This window comes from Chiroxiphia lanceolata, chromosome 18 (assembly GCF_009829145.1).
Source record: "Chiroxiphia lanceolata isolate bChiLan1 chromosome 18, bChiLan1.pri, whole genome shotgun sequence".
Classification (NCBI taxonomy): domain Eukaryota; kingdom Metazoa; phylum Chordata; class Aves; order Passeriformes; family Pipridae; genus Chiroxiphia; species Chiroxiphia lanceolata.
In genome coordinates, this window is record NC_045654.1 from 3,406,269 (window position 1) to 3,425,593 (window position 19,325).

The window sequence follows — 19,325 nt, forward strand, 5'->3', positions numbered from 1 at the left end:
AAATGTTATATCCGTTTGAAAACGCAGCTGTCCTCGGGATGGTTGAAATCCATAATGTGATGGCTTTAGTATGGTCAGGGAAGGAGTCCTGTGTCCACATCAGGGTGGATCTGGAGCTGGAACCTCCACACACGAGCATTTGTGGAACAGGGGGGTTGTTCTGAGGTGTGGATCTTACAGGAGGTGTTTTCTAAATGGCTGTTGGCCTTCTTGGACCCTGGAAAGGGGTGGCGTGGAATGAGAGAGCACGGTGTGTCGGATCTGAAATCTTCAGTTAGGCAGTTGTCAGAGTTCGCAGTTTTAAATCCCATCTTCCCTTTCTTTCCCCACCAAACTTGCCAGGCTGCTGGGGAGCGGAGCAAGACGGTGATCCTGGTGAAGAACCTCCCGGCCGGCACGAGCCCGGCGGAGCTGGAGGACGTGTTCGGCCAACACGGCAGCCTGGGCCGGGTGCTGCTGCCAGAGGGGGGGATCACGGCCATCGTGGAGTTCCTGGAGCCAACAGAGGCCAAGCAGGCGTTCACCAGGCTGGCCTACTCCAAGGTGAGGCAGCTGCCTGCAGAGTGTGGATCCTGGCTGCTTGGGAAGCTGCAGGAGGGAGTGCCTGCTGTGTGAGGGGGGCGGGAGTTTTGAGGGAAGCGAGTTATCCCAGAGCTGCTGCTGTTACCCTCCGTCCCTTGGATTTGGGGAATTGCCTGATGCATCCTTGTGCAACAGTGGCTAAATTGGGTTCAACCTGCAGAGAATGGCTGGAGGAGGGGGCTGTGACGTTTAGAGGGTTTCTTTTCCCTTTCACAACACAGGATTGTAGTACATGGTAGACTGTGGTCCTGCATGAGGCTGGATCCTTTTGTGAAAGAATTTAACCAGCTGGAAAAGCTACTCAGCTTTTCCACTGGTGTTTTCCATTACAGAGTGAGATGAAAATGAGGCTGAGAGCAGAGGTTTTTCTTTAGGCCTTGCCCTTCAGTCTTCATTTCTTTCCTGTCTTCTCTTCACAGTTCCATTCTGTGCCGTTGTATCTGGAATGGGCTCCAATGGGTGTCTTCTTAAGCCCAGCCCCTCAGAAAAAAAAGGCTGAGGTTCCAGAAAAGGAGGATGAAGCAGGGCTGGTACCAGGTAAGAACTTTGTCCAACTTGCTGTTGACAGGCTGTGGGTCCCTGTAGTGTTTCCCTGCTCATGTCAGGCCACAATATATGCTTTGTCTGGGTGATTTCCCACTGCAAGGACATGATCTTCCCTTCTTTCTCCCCATTCCAGGGGCTCTCCCAGAATTTGAGTGGGCAAGCTCCCCCTAAGTTTGACTTTGTTTCATCTTACAAAGTTTGGTTTATCCTTTTTTGTTTCAGGTAAAGCTCTAAAGGACTCAGGGGAAGCAGCGGCACAGGAAGAAGAGGAGGAAGAAGAGGAGGAGGAGGAAGAAAACATTCCTGGGTGTACTTTGTTCATCAAAAACCTCAATTTTGCCACCACAGAAGACACACTGAAGGAGGTGAGCCATGGGGATATAGTGTTTAAAGCAGTTAAATTGCAGTGGGAGATGAGAAAACATTATTACACTGGGACTGGGAATATCCACTTTGGGGTTTCAGGCATCAGTTAAGACAAATGTATCTGAAGCTGTTTTGATGGTGTTTAATTCCACCTTGGGACAGGTGGAGGCAGTAGAAAATCTTTTAAGACTCCTCATTTCCCATGCTTTCTGTAATGCTTCTCCTTGGGGTAGGCATTTTCCTCATCCTGCTTTGTGTGTGAAGGCAATGAATAAATAAAGGATGGTTTCAGAGATGTGCTTTTCATCTCAGCTTCTCCTGCCATTGAGCTGTCTGTGCTGCTTTGCCTCAGCAAAGCACTTGGGAGAGAGTGTAGCATTGCTAAAGCCATGTGGGATGCTAATAGCAGAATAGGGAAAAGCAGCTGGGAATTCTCAGCTCTGCCAGTTTTTGTAGCTGTGTAAAATGCCACATTCCACGGCCCAAGAATGCTGGAGCAGTGTGTCAGTCCATCCAGGACCTGTGTTCCTCTGCCTTGGGACTGTGAGACTGTGTAGAGACTCTGGTCCATTTGGGTCTGGGGACAAATAAATGTCCAGAGGAGGACTGGGGCTTGTCCCCTCTTCTTTTTTTGACTTCTGGCTCTAGTTTTACAAAGAAGTCAAAAAAATAGTTTATCTTTGGGAAGAGGTAAATTTTTGGGGACATCACAGAAGTCACCCACCCCTAAGGTCTCTACCTGCCTGAGGACATCTTGTAATCCACAGTGTTGCTCCAGTGCCATCTCAGATCTCTGCACTGTTTCTAAGGAGTGGTAGAGGATTTATGGGAACACATCATGATTTCTTTAACAATCTCTTAGTGTGTGTGTGTGTATATTTTTACAGAAATAATTTTGTAAGAAAGACTGAGCTGCAGTGACTGCTTGTCAGGTGTGTGCTGGGGGAGGTGGGCCTGTGAGTGTGTGCTGCTGTGGGAGAGGGGCACGTTGTCACTCAAGTTGAGCTGCAAGCCTGTGACAAAGGGAACTGAATCACGTGTCCAAATTCCTTGCAGACATTCTCCAAAGTGGGAGCCCTGAAGAGCTGCACAATATCCAAGAAGAAAGACAAAGCAGGTACTCTAGATGTTGCTGTTCAGTTCCTTCCCTTGGCTGGTTGCTGAGGGCTCAGGTGTGGCATTGCTTTAGCATTCATCTGGCTGAGCATTTGTGTTCTCCTTGGCAAAATCCTTAGTGTCTCTAGAAGTGTTGCTGCTGAAATGGCTGAAAGCAGCAACCAAACATACCCCTGGGGTTCGGTCTAGGAGGTTAAGCTCAATTGGCCTTCTCTTGAGATCTTGAGATAGAGAAGGCAGACTCCTTCAGAAGCACAGAAGAGAGCAGGATGCAGGTTGAAAGGAACCGGTGCCCCACCATGATTTAGCTGCGCACGGCGCGTTATCCGCAGGAAGGGCCGGGATCCTCGAGGGTGTCTGGCTGAGTGCTGGGCTGAGTGGGCTTCCTTTGCCTTCTGCCTGCCAGCCCTGGGCCCCACAGGCTGCAGGGACAAGTGGCTGTGCTCTTGCATTGACTGGTCTCACTTTTCAGGCAGTTGGACAGGGAAGAGTTGGATTAAGGCAAGCGCTGGCTGGAAGGGCCGTGTCTTCTTTCTGGGAGCTCCTTCTTTCTGGGAGCTGCAAAGCTTTATGAGATTTTGCCTTGGCAGGGCTTCTCTTTCATGGGGTATTTAAAAACTTGGATCCAGTGAAAGAAAAAGAAATAAAGCGAACTCTTCAGTACTGCTGGTGTGTCTGGTGTGCTCATGACCAGACAGCAACATCCCAGTCTGGGCTGATCTCGTACCACCTTCCCGAGAGCTCCCCTGCCGTCCCTGTGGGTCATCCCTGCAGTCTGATACCACTGAGGTGGTGAAGTTGGAAACTGGGTGTTATGTTTTCACTTGTGGATTTTTCCTTCCCTCATTATTAATCATAACTTAATCATGACTCCTGTACTGGTGTGACTGCAGGCGATGCAAAGCTTTGCTGTGGAGGGGGGGATGGAATTGGTGTCCTCTCCCTTGTAGAAGTGGCAGCTGCCCACTCAGGTTTAGGGAATATTTGTGTCTCCATAACAGGATCACTTTCTCCTGCCTGTATCAGCAGTTGCTTTGTAGCACTCAGTGTTTTATTTTAAGTTTTGCACTGAAATGTTCCAAAGCAAAAAATCTGTTCTGTGTGCAGCATTGATTGTCTTCTATTTGACATCAGCACCAAAACCAGCTGTTCTTGCTCAGAACAAGTCAGCCAGGGGTGCTCATGAGGAGCCTCAGGACATGGGCAGGCTGGCCTTTGCCTGGGGTATTAAATTTCTGTCCCCCCAGTTTTGGCAATCAATACTTGCTCCTGGTTTGTTTTTACATCTTAGACCATCCCTGTTTCCTGGTAGCTTAAAGAGTCCCCTTTCTCTTCTGACAGGCACTTTGCTTTCCATGGGCTTTGGATTTGTGGAGTACAAGAAGCCAGAGAGTGCCCAGAAAGCCTTACGCCGGCTCCAGGTAAGTTCAGGTGTTCCCAGCCTGGAATTCTTTGCAGAGATGGTGGGCAAGGACTTGGATGAACCTTGGAGTTCAAACTGGAGCTGAGGATGTCAGTGCTATGAGGTGCACTGGGCAGGTGGAGAAGCCTGTAAAAAGGGCCAGGTCTGTGAGGGAAGGGGGTTTCAAAGGGACAAGACCATGCAGAAGAGTGTTTCCTAGTGCTGATCCAACGTGGGGGTGGCAGAAAACGTACAGTGATTGAAATGTAGTGAATTTGAAATTTAATGAGGTTTTCTGCAAGGTGCCCTTTGCAGAGGGGCAGAGACCCAGGTTCTCCCTCACAAGGAGAACAGATATTGCTTAGTATCTAATTAATGCTGCAGAGTTTGACTTTACCCTCTGTGGCTCTGCCACTGCTTCAGGGTCTTCCAACCTCCTCCTGCCTTCTCCATGGCACGGGATTTGGCTGCCCTCTGAAGGAATGAATGATAAAAATAAAACATCCAAGTGTTTGGTCCACACTACCTGGATATTATGGGCCAGACAGCTGGAGATTGAAGGAATTACTGTGTCGTCTGTGCATGTTCAATGACTGTTATCCATGAGTCCCACCTTCACCAGGTGGTCATTTCACATTCCACAGCCTGGATAGTCTTGGGATAAACGTGCATGCTCCATCCTTTTGAGAGGAAAATGGGTATTTTGGGCAGGGATTGGGCAACAGAGCTCCAGGTTCCCAGTGTAGTGCCCACTGCATGTTTTGTGCCCTGTCAGGGATGATTAGGAAAGAGGCTGAACTCTGGGAGGTTTTGGGGCGTGGGAAGCATGGCCAGTGTTCAACAGAGAAAAGCTTTGGTTGGGAGAAGGGGAGGACTAGATGGAAAAAAAAAAATGCAAGATTTGAAATGCTGTGCCTGTGTCCTGGAAGCTGTTGTGACTTTGACTTTCAATTACTTTATTTACATTAACTATTTTTTTGTTGTTGTTTCTTTGTTTTAACTTCTAGGGCTGCTCTGTAGATGGCCATAAGCTGGAAGTGAAACTCTCAGAGAGAGCTATCAGGTAAAGCTCATGTCTCACCTCTGTAACAGGATTAAGCTGCACTAAAGCTTGGTGGGTTCTTCCCTTCTTCCCTGGCATCTGCATCACGAGGGATGTGAGCAGTGGTGCTCCAGCTGTTGAACACATCAGGCTTTGTGCTTTACTCAGAGTCAGTTTGGCTTGAAAAGAAAAAAAGAAATGATGAGTAGCTGTAGTGGGACCCCAGAAGGGAGCTCAAAGTGAGAACCAGGCACAGAGTTTCCTTCCATGCTCAAGGAAAAGGTTCCTCTAAACCCTCTGCTTTGCTCAGCATTGCAAAACCAACTATAGCCCAGGTTCCAGGGGGTTTAAAAAGTTCTTGAAGATAAATATTTTCTAGGTAATGAAAGCTTTTGCCCTAGTTCCTCTGAGAAAACAGGAGCTTAAGAATGATGTTCTGCTGCCAATTCTGATCAAATCAAGACAAACAGGTTTCTTGGTTGATAAAAAAATTTGGATTTACCACCTTCTCTGGTCAGTCAGGTGCAAAGGAGATGGTTAATTGTGGGTGAGTTTACTTGAAATTAGGGTTTCCTTCCTAGTTTTTATTCAGCACAGACTATTCTAAATGCAAAATTGAAAATTAATCCAGATGTTTGAAAGTGAATGTTGGAACATTCAGTGTTGAAACACTGTCCTTTAGGCACTTTGGAAACCCTACTGGAGGTAGAATATCTTAAATGTCAAAATTTGTTTGAAAATCTCGTTCCTGGGGACCAGAAGCTGTCTGACAGCTCCCTGTCTGCACTTTGTATTTCAGTTCTTTAATAAACCATTTTTATCCATTTTGATTTTTAAAATCCCTTCAGCAGGTATCCAGTGCTTTGCTTTATGAAATAAGCTGCTGTCTTTTGTGTTAGGTAAATTCCGACCTCGTCCAAATGCAATACAATTCTGGAGGTAAAAAAATTAATTCTCTGTTACAAAAATTTCACTTGATGTTTTATAGACCAGGAAGAAAAAGAATCAAAATTGGCTTACATTAAGCTAACTTTTTTTTAAATATATCAATTAATACGTTCTCTTTGACAGTTGAATGGACGAGAGTTGGTGTCAGAACAAAAGTTAGTGGAAAACATGAGTCCAGGACCACAGCTGGGGTTGAAGATGGGCTATTTCATTTGCAGATGTGGGGTTTAAATCAGTGAAATTCCTTCCTTCCTGGTGTGCTGTCGGGAGCGAGGGTGTCAATGTGAGCCAGCTGCCTCCTTTTCCCACGTTCCCAATCCTGAAGGAGCAGCCCCAGTGCAAAGGGGGCTTTGCTGCCCCGTGGTCCTCACCTGCCCTCGCTGTTGCCTCCCCAGGCCTGCTGTGAAACCCTCCCGAAAGAAGCAGACTGCCAAGAAGCAGAAGACCTCCAAGATCTTGGTCCGAAACATCCCCTTCCAGGCCACTGTCAGGGAAGTCAGGGAGCTCTTCAGGTAGGGGAAAAAAAATGTGCTTCCTGTCGGGTCTGTGGGGTGCTCTGGGCTGGAGCTGGTGTGATTTTCCTATGGGATTTTGTTACTGGATTTTAAAACTGCAGTTTTGTTGTCTTCGTGGAAGTAAGCAAGCCTTTTACTGAGTGTAAAGACAAAATGGTTTGAGAGTGTAGAAATTTCAGTACAGCTACCAGTGTGGAAATTCTACTGGTGAGATGGTGATCCCACAGTGGCTGGAGCCACTGTGAGCTGTTGGAGCCGTGCAGTAGATATCCATGGAGCTTGGAGATCCCTGTGCCTGTCCAGTAAATGATCTAGCCTTGGGTATTTTTCCCTCTCTTCCTGAAGGCTGTACAGCAGCATTCCTGGTGCTCAGCACATCGGCCTGGGGAGGAGCATCCAGGTTTGAGTGGGGCTGGCTCCCTCCTCCACCTGCCTCCCCCATGTGTTGGTGCAGCTCCATCCCCTCGTGGAGGGAGCATTTCCATCCATCCCTTCCATTGCTTGTGCCTCCCACACTTGGTGGGGTGTTGCCCCTTTTCTGTAAAGATGTGGAACTCTGCTGCCCTTAATACTCTCTCTGACAAGAAATAACCTTGTCAGCCATCAGATCTGCCTGGGATAATGCTGAGTGTTGGACAGGGATTTTGGGATCCCAGCCTGCCTTCTTTCTGTGTGTTCTGTACATCCTCAACCTTTCCTGCTGCCTTGTAATGCATCCTGGAAAATAGGGGAAACTTGGTAAAAAGAAAACCACCTTTACTGCTCTCAGGACGAGAGTGTTTAGCTCACTGTCCCAGGCCATGGTCCCTGCTCTGCTTGGAGAAGGAATCTGGGAGGAATTTGTGTTCAAATCTGCCCATCACTCTTTCCCACCTGCAAAATAAGGATGATAGCTCAGATGTGCAGGGCATGGTGGAGTACTTGCTGTGTTAGGAGGTGGCCTCTTTGTGGGCCTGTCTAAGCAGAGACTCAGATTTTGTCACAGCTGCAGGAATGAGTTCAGGAGTTCAGGAATTGCTTAACTCTTTGAAACCTGCCCAGATCATGCAATGAAAACCACTGGCAGTGATTTGTTTGTTCTAGGGAAAACTGTGCAGTTCCCTGTCTTCAGGGAATTCCACCTACTTTTTTGGCATGTGGTGTTCTCCTGGCTTGTCTGCAGGTTCCTGCATGGCTGGGAGGCTGTTTACATGCAAGGTGTAAGGAAAGCTCTGTGTTGCAGCACTGGATTTGGGGTGAATTCTGGGGTTTTCACCGAAGGCAGACCATGACTTGGTTCTTAAACACACATTGCTGGAAGGCTGATGGTAGAATGTAAAGATCTGTGTAAAAAAACAAAAGCTTTTCCTTCCTTGTGCTGTGCAGCTTGGATGCTTTTGCTTCAGTGCTACCCTGACAGGTCCAGGCAAAATCCCTGGACTTCCAAGTCACTGCTCTGAGTTTTCTTAGCCCGTGGAGCACTGCTAATTTAAATCCCAGCACTGTGGCTGCAGAGGTGACCTTCCTAAAGCTTGAGCAAACAAAACCAGGGGCATCTATTTGCTTTCTGGGGTGCTGGGTTAAGTTCAAGGAGCTGGGAGGTTTATGTGTATCACAAGGACAGACAAGCCCAGTAGAGATTGTGGGTTTTTTTTTAGTGTGGGTTTTTTTTTTTTCCTCCTGTCTTGTCTGGCACCTCAGTGCTGTGGAGAGGAGGGGCAGAGGAACAGTCTGATGAATATTGTAAGGAATGTGCAACTTCCAGCTGCATGTGCTGGTGACAGTGGTCTTGGAGCAATGTGGGAACATCCTGCATTTATCCTGGGATATTCAGAGATGATGGGGTTTATCCTCAAAACAACATCCAGCCTTCCATCCACCCCTGCCATCCCTCCTTCCCTTCAGAGAGGCTAAAACCAGGCATGGCAGAGCACTGCCAGGCAGTTCATCCTCCTGGGTTGCTTTGTTTGTGCTTTTAAATCAGGTGCCTTTTGCTCTGGAGCTCTTTAGCTGTCTTATTTTGTGTTTTGCTAGTTATTTATTTAAAACTGCAGACAGTCACTTGGCAGTGGAATGGATGGCAGGGCTGCAGGGGGCACTCTTAGCCTGCCCAGGAAAGCCTGACTGGGGACCACCAGGCTGGGGCCAGCAAGGGACCACCAGGCCACTCCACCAGGCATTGCCATGCAGGGTGACAGCCCCAGGCCCGTGGAGGTGGGAGGCTTTGCAGGGTGAGCATCTTCTCTATTGTTTCACATGCTCCTGAGCCACTTTCCAGCCCTGCAGCTGATGTTTTCCCCAACCTGCTTCCTCCTGTGCTTGTTTTTTTTTTCTTTTTTTCCAATTGCCTGGGAAGGAGAAAAATTAATAAATAAATATACACACACACACACACACAAAATATGTGTGTGCATATATTTATTATGCACACACATATGTATATTACATATACACACACGGTATATGTGTCTATCTATATATGTACACACACTATATGTATCACCCCAAATACATATATTGTGCCAGTACATATTTCCAAAAATATACATAATACATGTGTGTTGGATATATTTCCCCAAATTAATATTTCCAGGTTTTGAGGTTTTTCAAGGAACCCTGTCTCACTTTTCAAACAGCCCCACAGAAGGTGTTAATGACACTGGAAAACAGCAAAACAAGGGAGCTGGGTGGTTTGAATAGTGGATTTTTTAAAGCTGTTGTGCCTGTGCTGCTCAACACTGGCAGTCCAGGGAATCCTGTCCTGGTTGCCTTTAGACTTTTTGATATTTGTATTTATAGACCCACCACTTAAATGCTCAGACTTGCCCTGCACCATCGTTTGTGTTCCTGCAACAGCCTGTAGGAACTTTTTAATTTTGGACTTTGAGGATATCGAGTTCTAATTCTTGGGCTGGAGAAAGTGGTGTTTAATTTTCTCTGTAGGGGAGTCAGGAACGCTCTGGTTAACAGCTCAACAGTCTTCTGCCTGCAAAATGAATGTCTTCTAGTTCCACCAGCCTTAGGTGCTGCCCACCTCCCACCCCAGCCCCAGAGGCTTTGCTGGGATGTGTGATGCTGGTTCAGATCGTGTCCTGCCACGTTCTGCTGGAGGTTTTGACCTCTCTTGCACCCTCCTGGATTTATTTCTTATTTTTTCTGAGACCCTATAGGTGTTGTTTTCTTCAGAGGGAGAGCTGTTCAATTATAGGGGCTGCTTCTGGGCTAGGTGTGAAGATTTAGCTTTTGTGGGTGTGGGGTTTTTTCCCCCATTTTTGTTCTTTATTGGATTCTACTCTTATCTTTACTACCAGGAAAAATAACAAAAGATAAATGGTCCTTAGTTCCTTCCGAAGAGCCATAGTTAGGGGAGGAGAGACAAAGAGATTGCTATCCCATGAAGGCTGCTAATTTTTGCTACCAAATTGTGGGCCTTTTATGGCAAGACTTTTTTTTTTTTGTCTTTTTTTTTTTTTTTCAAAAGGAACTCCTAGATGTGGCAAGCTGAATTGGAGATCTGTGAAAGGCCACATTTTCACAGATTGGAGCCCTGGCAATTTCTGAAAATTGGACTCCTTTAAAAATCTATCACATTAGATCCACGCAGCCTTCATTGGAAGTTCCAATTAACTGTTTGTTTCAGAGCCTCCTCTTCCCATCCTTCTTCCCCCTGTCTGCACCAACTGCATTAATATTAAAAATAAGGCTGTTTTGCAGCTCTTGTAGAACATTTTGAGGAGATGTATGTTTTATTTTCCTCAAAGGGGGAACGATTAGATTTAGAAAAAGACTTTTTAGAAGATTCCTACCCAACCAAAGGCAACCTGAGGGATAGATACTGTCAAGAGTCTGCTTAGGGTTTGGCATAATTGATGCTTTACCACCAAAGGATGCAGTTGTTGGAGTTGCACCTCAGGTAGTGTGTTTTGGGGATGGAGTTGTTTCTTTTTTTCTATGTAAAATAGATCTGAGAACTTATCATGTGGTCTGTATCTGTAATTTCTCTTAAATTTGCAGTGGCTGTCACTTTGAGCCCTCCCCTGCCACTTAGCTGTGGTAACCCTCCAAATTCAGAGTGAGATCAGGGGCCAGCACTGTGTGTGGAAGGTGTTTTATCTTCCCTCTGGCCACCCCTTGCCTTTCACGTGTAGGAACTGCAGTCAAACACGTTGCATAAAGCTGTTAAATCACAAAATTATTATCAATTGAGAGGCTGGACTTCAGTTTGACTAAAGAAGCAGCGAGCAGAAAAGCAACTGAAAGGTATTCCAGGGCAGGGAACAGGTTATCAGGTGCATTTATCTCCATATTCTGACTTTCCTGTGAAGAAAGTAACGCTGCTTCTTGCAAAGACCTTTGGGGGTGGGTGTCTCTTTTAATTTTAACTCCTTTGCTGACTACTTTCTGCGTCCTGACAAAGACGTGGCATTTATTGCACCTGGCAAAACAAGTGTCTGGGATTGATTAGGAGGAAACAGATCTATTCCCTCTGATGGAGGGTAAAAGTGAAGACAGGCAGTGGGACAAGACTTTGGAGTCGTGTCTCTTCTAGGAGGAGAAAAATCTCTGAAGGGAGATGCAGTGGATAAAGTGGCAGAGATATTTTTTTTTAAAGGCAGCCTTTATGAAGTTAATTTTATAAGATGATGCCTTTCACTTCTTCTGACCTATTATAATAAAGTGTAGTTATCAGAATGGGCTTTTCATTTCCCATTATAAAGGACACGGTGGTATAATGAATCCTTCTGCCAGACATGCTTGCTGTTCACACCTTTCTCCCAGTAATGGAGTCTACATGACTGGAGACAATTTCTCCTTCCCAGAGTAACAGTGCCCTGTTGAAGCCGTGGAAATCTTCCCTAGTGAAAGGCAGAGGAGGAAAAAAATTAGTCCCTTCATAAACATGTGAGTTTGTTCAGCAAGTGCTGGGCAGAATTAATTAGAACATTCAATGCAAACAACCCTGGGATGTCCAGTGCTGTCAGGATTTCTGGATGAACAGTGATGCTTTCACTTTTAAAACCCTTCATGTGCTGGAAATGTCTCAAAACCCGTTGCTGCTTCCTTTTAGCAGCTTAAAATTTTTCCTCCATGTTGCAGATGGGTGTGGGGGGAGCTGCAGAAGTCACCATGAATATGCTCCCTATGGTGTAAGGGCCTGCTGGGGGTAGGACAGGGGCTGCACAGCTGCAGCAGGGGAAGGTGAAGGTGGTGGATGACATTTGGGAGAAGCCAGGAGACATCTGAGACATCTGACCTAGGACAGATCTACTGATGCAATAGGGTGGCAGAAGGAACAGACAGCCCAGGGTACCCTGCTTGCAAGCCTGGGCATGAAAAGGATGCCCAAAAATGAGTCTTGTTGAAGCAGAAAGCCCCCGGGGAAGAAGGTGACATTGGTGAGCACCCTGCATACAGCCAGCCATCAGGGGGTTGGATCCCAGCTTCCTGGCTTCCCCTGGGAATTAGGACATTGGTGCCAGCACATGGGAGGACTGTGGAGTGTGTGTCTCACCTAGAGGTGTATGTTCAGGTGGAAACCTGTCAGAAACAGTATTAGGAGCAAGATCTGTCTCGTTCCCCCTTTGAGCAGTAATGATACCACGGAGCTGGGTTTGGTGCTGGGGGGGATCACCATATCGTGTTCTCCAGGAAACAAATGGGTGGTTTAAAAGAGTGACCCACCTTTTGAGATCTCCAAAGCCATTCCCAGGCTCCTTCTCCAGGCCATTGAGTGCCAGAGGTTACAGACACTTCATGGTGTGGTGGTTGGCATCCGAACCACCTTCAGCACACGGGAGGATTCCTGTGCCAGCAGCACTTCTGCCTTGTTTTGGTCTATCCTTAGGGATAATAATGTCTGGTTCCCATTTTAAAGGTGGCTTTCCATGGTGTAGGCCCATACCAGGAGCACTGCAGGGCTGTGTGCACAGAAGAAGCATCAGTGAGGTGGTTCAGGGCCCATCCTCAGGAGGTGGAAACGCTCGCGGTGTCCGATGATGCCGCAGACGATGTGGCACTGTGTTAATGCTGGATTCCAGCCTCTCATTAGAATGCAAGGTCTGTGCTGGGCTGCTGAGCGTCTGAGGAGGAGCATGTCTGGTGTGGGGGGCTCAGGATGCTGCTCTGGAGTGAAGCTTTGCACCCCGGGGTGGCTCTGCCCCTCTCACCCACGGGCTGTGCGGGCCCTGTCCGCCCACATTATTTAAAATTCTTACAAAAATTGCGTCTCTGGATGTGTTTTCTTGTTTGGTTGATGGCCCCCTCCTCCCTGGCTGAAGAGCTTGGCCCTGCTGGTTGCTTTTAGTGCTTTTTGGTGTGCAAGGGGAACACAAGGTGTGGATCTGTTGGAGCGAGTCCAGAGGAGTTGATCAGAGGGTTGGAACTCCTCTGCTCCAGGGGAAAGCTGAGGGGGTTGAGGCTGTGCAGCCTGGAGAAGAGAAGGCTCTGAGGACACCTTAGAGCCCCTTCCAGTACCTAAAGGGACCCCAAGAGAGCTGGAGAGGGACTTTGGACAAGGTGCCTGATGTGGCAGGACAAGGGGGAAGCTGAAGGAGGGCAGGTCTAGATAAGATATGTGGAAGAAATTCCTCCCTGGGAGGGTGGTGAGGCCCTGGCACAGGTTGCCCAGAGAGGTAGTGGACTTAACATCCCTGGAAGTGTTCAAGAGTTGGACAGGGCTTGGAGCAACGTGGGACAGTGGAAGGTGTCCCTGCCCGTGGCAGGAGGTTGGAGTGAGGTGATCTTTAGGGTTCCTTCCAACCCAAACCATTCCACGGTGTTTCTTTCCTGGTACATTTTCCCCTGCTTTGCAGCATCCCTGGCGCTGTCTCCTCCCTGCAACCTTCCAGCAGGCTCAGGGCTGGTGTTTCCAGCAGGTCCTGGCTGCAGTGCAGCTGTTGGGCTGCTGTGATCTTCCCTGTGATCCCACTGCATAGCTTGGCTCTCTTCCCACCCTTGGTCTCTGTTAGCATCCCCTTCCCTCCTTTGCTGGGGCTCTTGGAAGATTTAAGTCTTCCCTGAACCACCCCCTGGCATCTGCTCTTCCACACCTTTGGATTGTGTGCAACCTGGATCTCCTGCACAACCCAGCCCAGGTATATCCTTAAAGCCTGGCTTAGCCCAGAGGATTTACCAATCCTTTGTGTTTCCTTGTCCAAATTGCAGTGCCAGGGAGTGTTGCACAGGGTGATGCAAGTGCTTTTCTGGGCAGCAGCTTGCAGATGTGTGCACCAGCATCACAAGCTGAGAGCTCCAGGTGGGAATAAAGGGCTCTGCTGGGCTGATTTTTTTTTTTTCCTTTTACTCTCTCAAAGATCATAAATTAAACTTTTTTTTTTTTTTTTTTTGGTCTTTCTTCAAGTCTTTTCCTTGTGTGCTGGAAACCCAAACACAGCAGTGCCAACACTGAATATCTGTTGATATTCAGAGACCAGAAATGTAACTGGCCACTTTAATTTGGCCGCTCTCCAAAGCGAGCCATGGGGTGGGGGAGAGTGAAATAGGTTTTCAGTGCTGTTTTTCAGTTTGAATCATAAAGGTGTTTAACATAGATAAGGAAATGTTTAACTCTGTGTTATCTTGGTGAGGTTGCTTTAAAAGGTGGCTCTTCCCAAGAGCAGAAGGAAGATTTTTCAGCATATCTCTTTCCCTGGTTTGAATATTCATTGCATACTTGATTTTTATATTTATATTTTTTCCCCCTCTTCTGCACTCCACATACTCCATACCCACAGGTCCCTTTTTTGCTCACCCAAAACCTCTGCTGAGGAGTTTTCAGTTGCCTGCCTTGCTCAGTCCAGGTGCCCAATGCAAATGAAAGGGAGTTTCTGGGCTGCTTCCTCCCAGCTCCTGCCAGGGCACCCACCTGAACCTCCTGAAGGAACTCAGTTTTACACACAGATTCCACTGTTCATCAGTGTGAAGGGGCTCAGGGAGGGGGAGTGAGGTGGGAAAGGGAATGTCTTATTCAAGTTGGGGTTTGCTTTGGGGTTTTTGCCTTTTTTTGGTGCCCGGTGGGACTGGCACATGTGTGTGCAGACATGTGGGCTGCTTCTCCTCCCAGGGAGCAACAAACCAAAGCCTGCTTGTGCTGTCTCCTGTAAATAGCCCATTCAATGCTGTTAGTATTATAAGGTCTCCTTTTGCCTGAATTGTTAAGAGTATGTGTGCCTCTGTGTACAAGGAAGGAAAAGCGTTGGGTTTTTTGCCTTATGTTGTACCCAGTTCTCGTTCACTCTCAAAATTGGTCCCTTGGCCACTGAGTCTGTTTTTGAGTCTGGCAGCCATTGCAGAATCTACAGTGTTGAAGTTACACTGGACTAACTTTTGAGCTTGTGTCTCAGCCTTTAAGTCAAGGTGCAGTCAAGATGATTATTTTCTTGATCATAAGATGCATGTGTCTGTTGCATTTCTTAACTACAGCTCCTGCACGGTGCTGTTGACCCATCCACCTCCCTGTCTTTCACTACCATGTGCATGTGGGTATTTTTCAGTCTCACTTCTCGAGAAGGTCCTGAACAAGCCTCTAATGAATCACAGTTTTCTCCTCAGGATGACATCGTGTCCTTTATTTGCATCTCTGTTTGCATCATTTTTTTTCTTTTTAACCTCAAGCCTGCTGCAGCCTTTCCCCCCTCTTCTCATCCAGTGGGTTTTCAGCCTTGGGATATGATTGCAATTAAGGACCTTCCATTGCCACAGTCTCTCACCTCCCCTGGGGCAGCCCCTGTGCCAAAGGCCTTTGAACCGTGTTGGCTTCTGCAGCTGGTGGCACCAGGAGCAGTTCTGTCTGCACGTGGTTTTTCCTGAAGAAACCAAGCTAAGGCAGAGCAGGATGACCATCTGTCTTCTCACCTCTCTTCCCTCCTCCCCCAGCAGTATCCTGAGCACTTCCAGGCATCTGGCAGAGGACAGGAGACCTTAAATTTGAGAGCTTGGTGCAATTAAGCACAGGAAGAAGCTCCTGAGCCTTGCCCTCTCAGGAAGGTGCTGTTGTGACCTTGACCCTTATCAGACATCCAGGAGTTCACATAAGCTGCCCTCGAAGATGGGACATTTTTTCTGACCAAGTTCCCATTTATCAGATGCCAGGGAAGCTGACCCTGGGAAAGCCACCTCCTTTGTTCTGCTTCTGTTTTCTGCTGCCCATCAGTGGTCTGTGCACATCAGGCTCTCCCCCTCCCGGGTGGTCTCTGGGCCTTGCCCAGGGATGTTTGGTGGACAGGTTTGGTCCCTCTTCAGCCCATCCATCTTTTTTTTTTTAAAATTTCCTTGTGGAAACTCACATGGAAAAGCAGCAATGGTGACTTTTCCAAGCCCAGGAATGCCAATCTCAGCACCTCAACAGGCTGAGCCTGACCACAAGCAGCACTGGCAGGATCTGTGCCAAAACTTTCTGTGCAAATTCAATTGTCAGGGGGAGCTGCATGACCCCTCTTTGGTTCTCTTTAACCCAGTTCCTGTTCTCCCCACCCTTTGATCCCGCTGCCATGACAGCAACTGAAGGGTTAAAAGAGTCTGGGGGCCGAGGGGGTGGGGACAAGGTATTTCAGATGCTCATTACTCACTGCCAACTTCCCCCAAAATCATATTAATTTCACGCTGTCACGCAGGACTGCGCTGTCTCCCTCGTCAGCATCCGGGAGGGTGACGGGGATGGGGGGAGTGCAGGTCCCCCCCTCCTCACCACGGGTGTGCTTTGCAAAGCTCATTGGTGGCCTCTTTCCTGGCTGAGGTACCGACCCAGCGGGGCTGGCACTGGGCTGGGGCTGCTCACCTTGCGGGGGGATCTGGGGAACCGCCGTGCGCTGCCTCCCGAGGATCATTTTCCACCCCGCTGCTTGTGCAAAAACCCCATGAAATTAGGTCTGCTGCAGCAGGGAGGTCTGGAGGAGGGAAGGAGGGAGGCAGGGGAGCTGCCAGCCTGCCCTGCCCTACCTGTGGGCAGCCAGGGTGCTGCTTGAAAGTTGGTCTTTAACCACTTGGCCTCCCTTTGTGTTTTTTAATGCCGGTGAGCACGACCCGGCTCTGCCTGCAGAGATCGAGCTGCCATTGCCTCCTCTCTCTCATTTCTCCCCTTCTTCCCCCTCTTTGGCTCTTTGCTTGCTGTGTCTGCCAGAGCTGTCACCTCTGCAGGGACTTCTTGCCGTCAGCTGGGACTCTGACAGCTCCCACACAAGCTTAGCATTCCCAAGCCCATCCCAGCTGGAAGCTCACTCTCTGGCTGCAGGCATTCTGCTCTGTCCCCAGCCATTTTTATTGCTGTCATCCCTAGAACCTGACTCACTTTTTTTTTTTCCCCCCATGTGTGTGCTTGTATTTTTTTGTGTTTTGGAACTGGAAGGATCATCCCCTCCCTTTTTCTTCCATCATGTAGCCTGTGGTCACACTTCTTGGAGCACTTGGCGAAATCCAGAGCAGCAGCTCGGGGCTCCCTGTGTTTGCAGAGCTGGGAAGGAAGTGGTACATTAAGAGACACAGCTCTCCCCACAGCAGAGAGCTGGTGGCTTGGGCTGTTTGAGGCTAAAAAGCTTTGGAATAAACCTTGGGAGAGGAGGGAAGAGGAGATTCATGAGCCCCAAGGGTTCTGTGGCTCTCGTGCCCACAGAGCTCTGGGCCTGTGGGAGTGGAGGATGAGAACAGCAGCCTCTGGTACCTCCAGCTGTGTGCTGGGACTTATCAATGCTTTGGAACATTAGGGAATCTATCATACTCCATTTCTTTAATCAACTTGTGCTCGTGCTTTTCTGGCTCTCGTTCCTTTCTGAGGTCCCATCTTGCTTGGAAAGGCCATCCTGTGATGTGTGAACTGAAAGCAGGCTCCTCCTACACAGACACATCCCTTGGGAACATCAGCATCTCCGTGCTGCACTTCCCCCACCTTGGCATTGACCTTAGGAGCAGAGAGTGCTGCAGGAAAGCTCTTTGAACCTTCTTTTGCAGGGCTAAAGTACCACCCCAGCAGTTGGCTGTCACCTGACACTGTGTGCGTGACCAGCCCATGTCCTGGCATTGGCTTTTACCCTTTCCCACGTAGGGGATCTTCCACCAGAAGCAGAGATGTTCCTTCTGGGAGGTATGTGGGGTGTTGTGGCCATTCCAAGGCAGACAGGTGATGGTGGAGGTGGTTTCCTGAGTCCTGTTGCTCGATATCCATGCAAGAATCAGAGGAAAGCTCTTAACTTGGCAAGTTCCTCTATTCAAGCCAAGCATCTCTTCTCCAGGTGAGAATGCTCTCACCTCTTTGGCTCCTTCAGTATGGGCATGGCAGCTTGTGTACCAGCTTGAAGAGCTGTACATGTTTAGCCTTTAAAAATTAGGATCATCTGTTGAAAGCCCCTGACCTGGAAGCCTCATAGCAAGGAGAGGTGAGATCCCAACTTCCTGCAAGCTGGGTGTCCCTGCTTGGGTATTCCATGCTGTTGGAAATGTCCCCTCTGGAGAGGGCAAACTCTGGCCCTTTTGGACCCCGGGCAGCCCCAGCAGGTGATTTTTAGGTGTGTCATTGCCTCTCTTCTCCCCTCCCAGCATCCTTGGGTGCATTACAGCTCGTTCAGGTTGGCTGGTGAGGCACTGCCAGCAGATGCAGAACGATGTGGTTTCTGTTCCTCCTCTGGAGCCCCTCGTTTCTGCCTCACGTTCCCCTTCTCAGCCTGCAGCTGCCACACGGCTCTGACAGCATCTGTCAGCCAGGTACAAGAGTCTGCTCCTGCCTGCCATCGATTGTGAACACCCAGGGCGCTGGGATGAGCCTTCCCAGAGGTTTTGAGGGAGCAGTGGAAGGGGGATGATGGGCAGAGCTCACACCCTGCCATGCAGACACCCTGCTCAGTGTTCGGCGCTGCCTTTGACCCGTCCTGCCCAGCTCTGCCTTTATTTGCATCTTTCTGGCTCCCACCAGAGAGCAGAGCTGCAAAACGCTCAGGCTGTGCGTTTGTTGGGTGGTTTAATTTGTGGGAGAGGCTCTGAGTTGGGAGGGGGCACTCAGGGCTGGGGTAGGGGGATAGGGAGCACTGAAGCAGATGCTTCTCCTCGTCAAAATCCATTTATTAAATTAGCAAGGTTGTATCAACAGGGCTCAGGGCTGCCGGTGTTTGTGTACTGATACAGCGATTCTGAGCCAGGACAAGGTTTGAAACCGAAGGAGGGTCGATTTAGACCAGAGAAAAGCAAGAAGGTTTTTACAAGGAGGGTGGTGAGGCACTGGCATGGATTGCCCAGAGAAGCTGTGGGTGCTCCCTCCCTGGAAGCATTCAAGGTCAGGTGGACAGGGCTCTGAACAACCTGGTCTAGTGGAAAGTGTCCCTGCTCGTGGCAGGGGAGTTGGGTTAGATGATCTTTAAAGGTCCCTCTCAACCCAAACCATTCTGATTCTATGACAGTGCAGGGAGGTTTGTCCCACCTCTGGACATCTCCCTTCACAGGGGGATGTGAGTGGTTCACTCTGTGCCTGGCAAAGGTCCATTCCCACAGGGAGGATCTGCCTCTGGGAAGTGTGTGCCTGGCTCCAGAGCAGCTCCCATGAACATGGGCTTCCGCTTCCCTGCACCTGGACACGCACACTCCTTGTTCCTCTCAGTCACAGTTGTCACAGTGCAGCCCTGCTGCACAGAAATAAATAAGGAAACTAATTAGTTTCCCAACAGGCAGTTACTGCCACTGCAGTTTTCTTTGTCCAAAAGGTCCTGTGGGTGGATCAGCCAGAGCTGGTGACTTCCATCCTGGCCTCTGCCTCTCTTTGCTGGCTGTGGTGGTGCAAATAGTCTGCTGTAGGTGACCTTGCCTTGGCAGGGGAGTTGCACTAGGTGATCTCCAGAGACCCTTTCCAACC

At 48.7% G+C, this 19,325-nt stretch overlaps 1 protein-coding gene across 3 annotated transcripts in view; it reads left to right on the top strand.

Annotated features, from left to right (window-relative positions):
* Window positions 1-19,325, top strand: part of RBM19 (RNA binding motif protein 19) — a 69,089-nt gene that overhangs the window by 10,196 nt on the left and 39,568 nt on the right. For all 3 annotated transcript variants that reach the window (XM_032706036.1, XM_032706037.1, XM_032706038.1), the window contains exons 15-21: window positions 343-543; window positions 1,002-1,119; window positions 1,351-1,493; window positions 2,551-2,611; window positions 3,952-4,031; window positions 5,020-5,075; window positions 6,398-6,514. In XM_032706036.1, coding sequence (XP_032561927.1) covers window positions 343-543; window positions 1,002-1,119; window positions 1,351-1,493; window positions 2,551-2,611; window positions 3,952-4,031; window positions 5,020-5,075; window positions 6,398-6,514 — 776 coding nt within the window. The remainder of the gene's footprint in view (window positions 1-342; window positions 544-1,001; window positions 1,120-1,350; window positions 1,494-2,550; window positions 2,612-3,951; window positions 4,032-5,019; window positions 5,076-6,397; window positions 6,515-19,325) is intronic.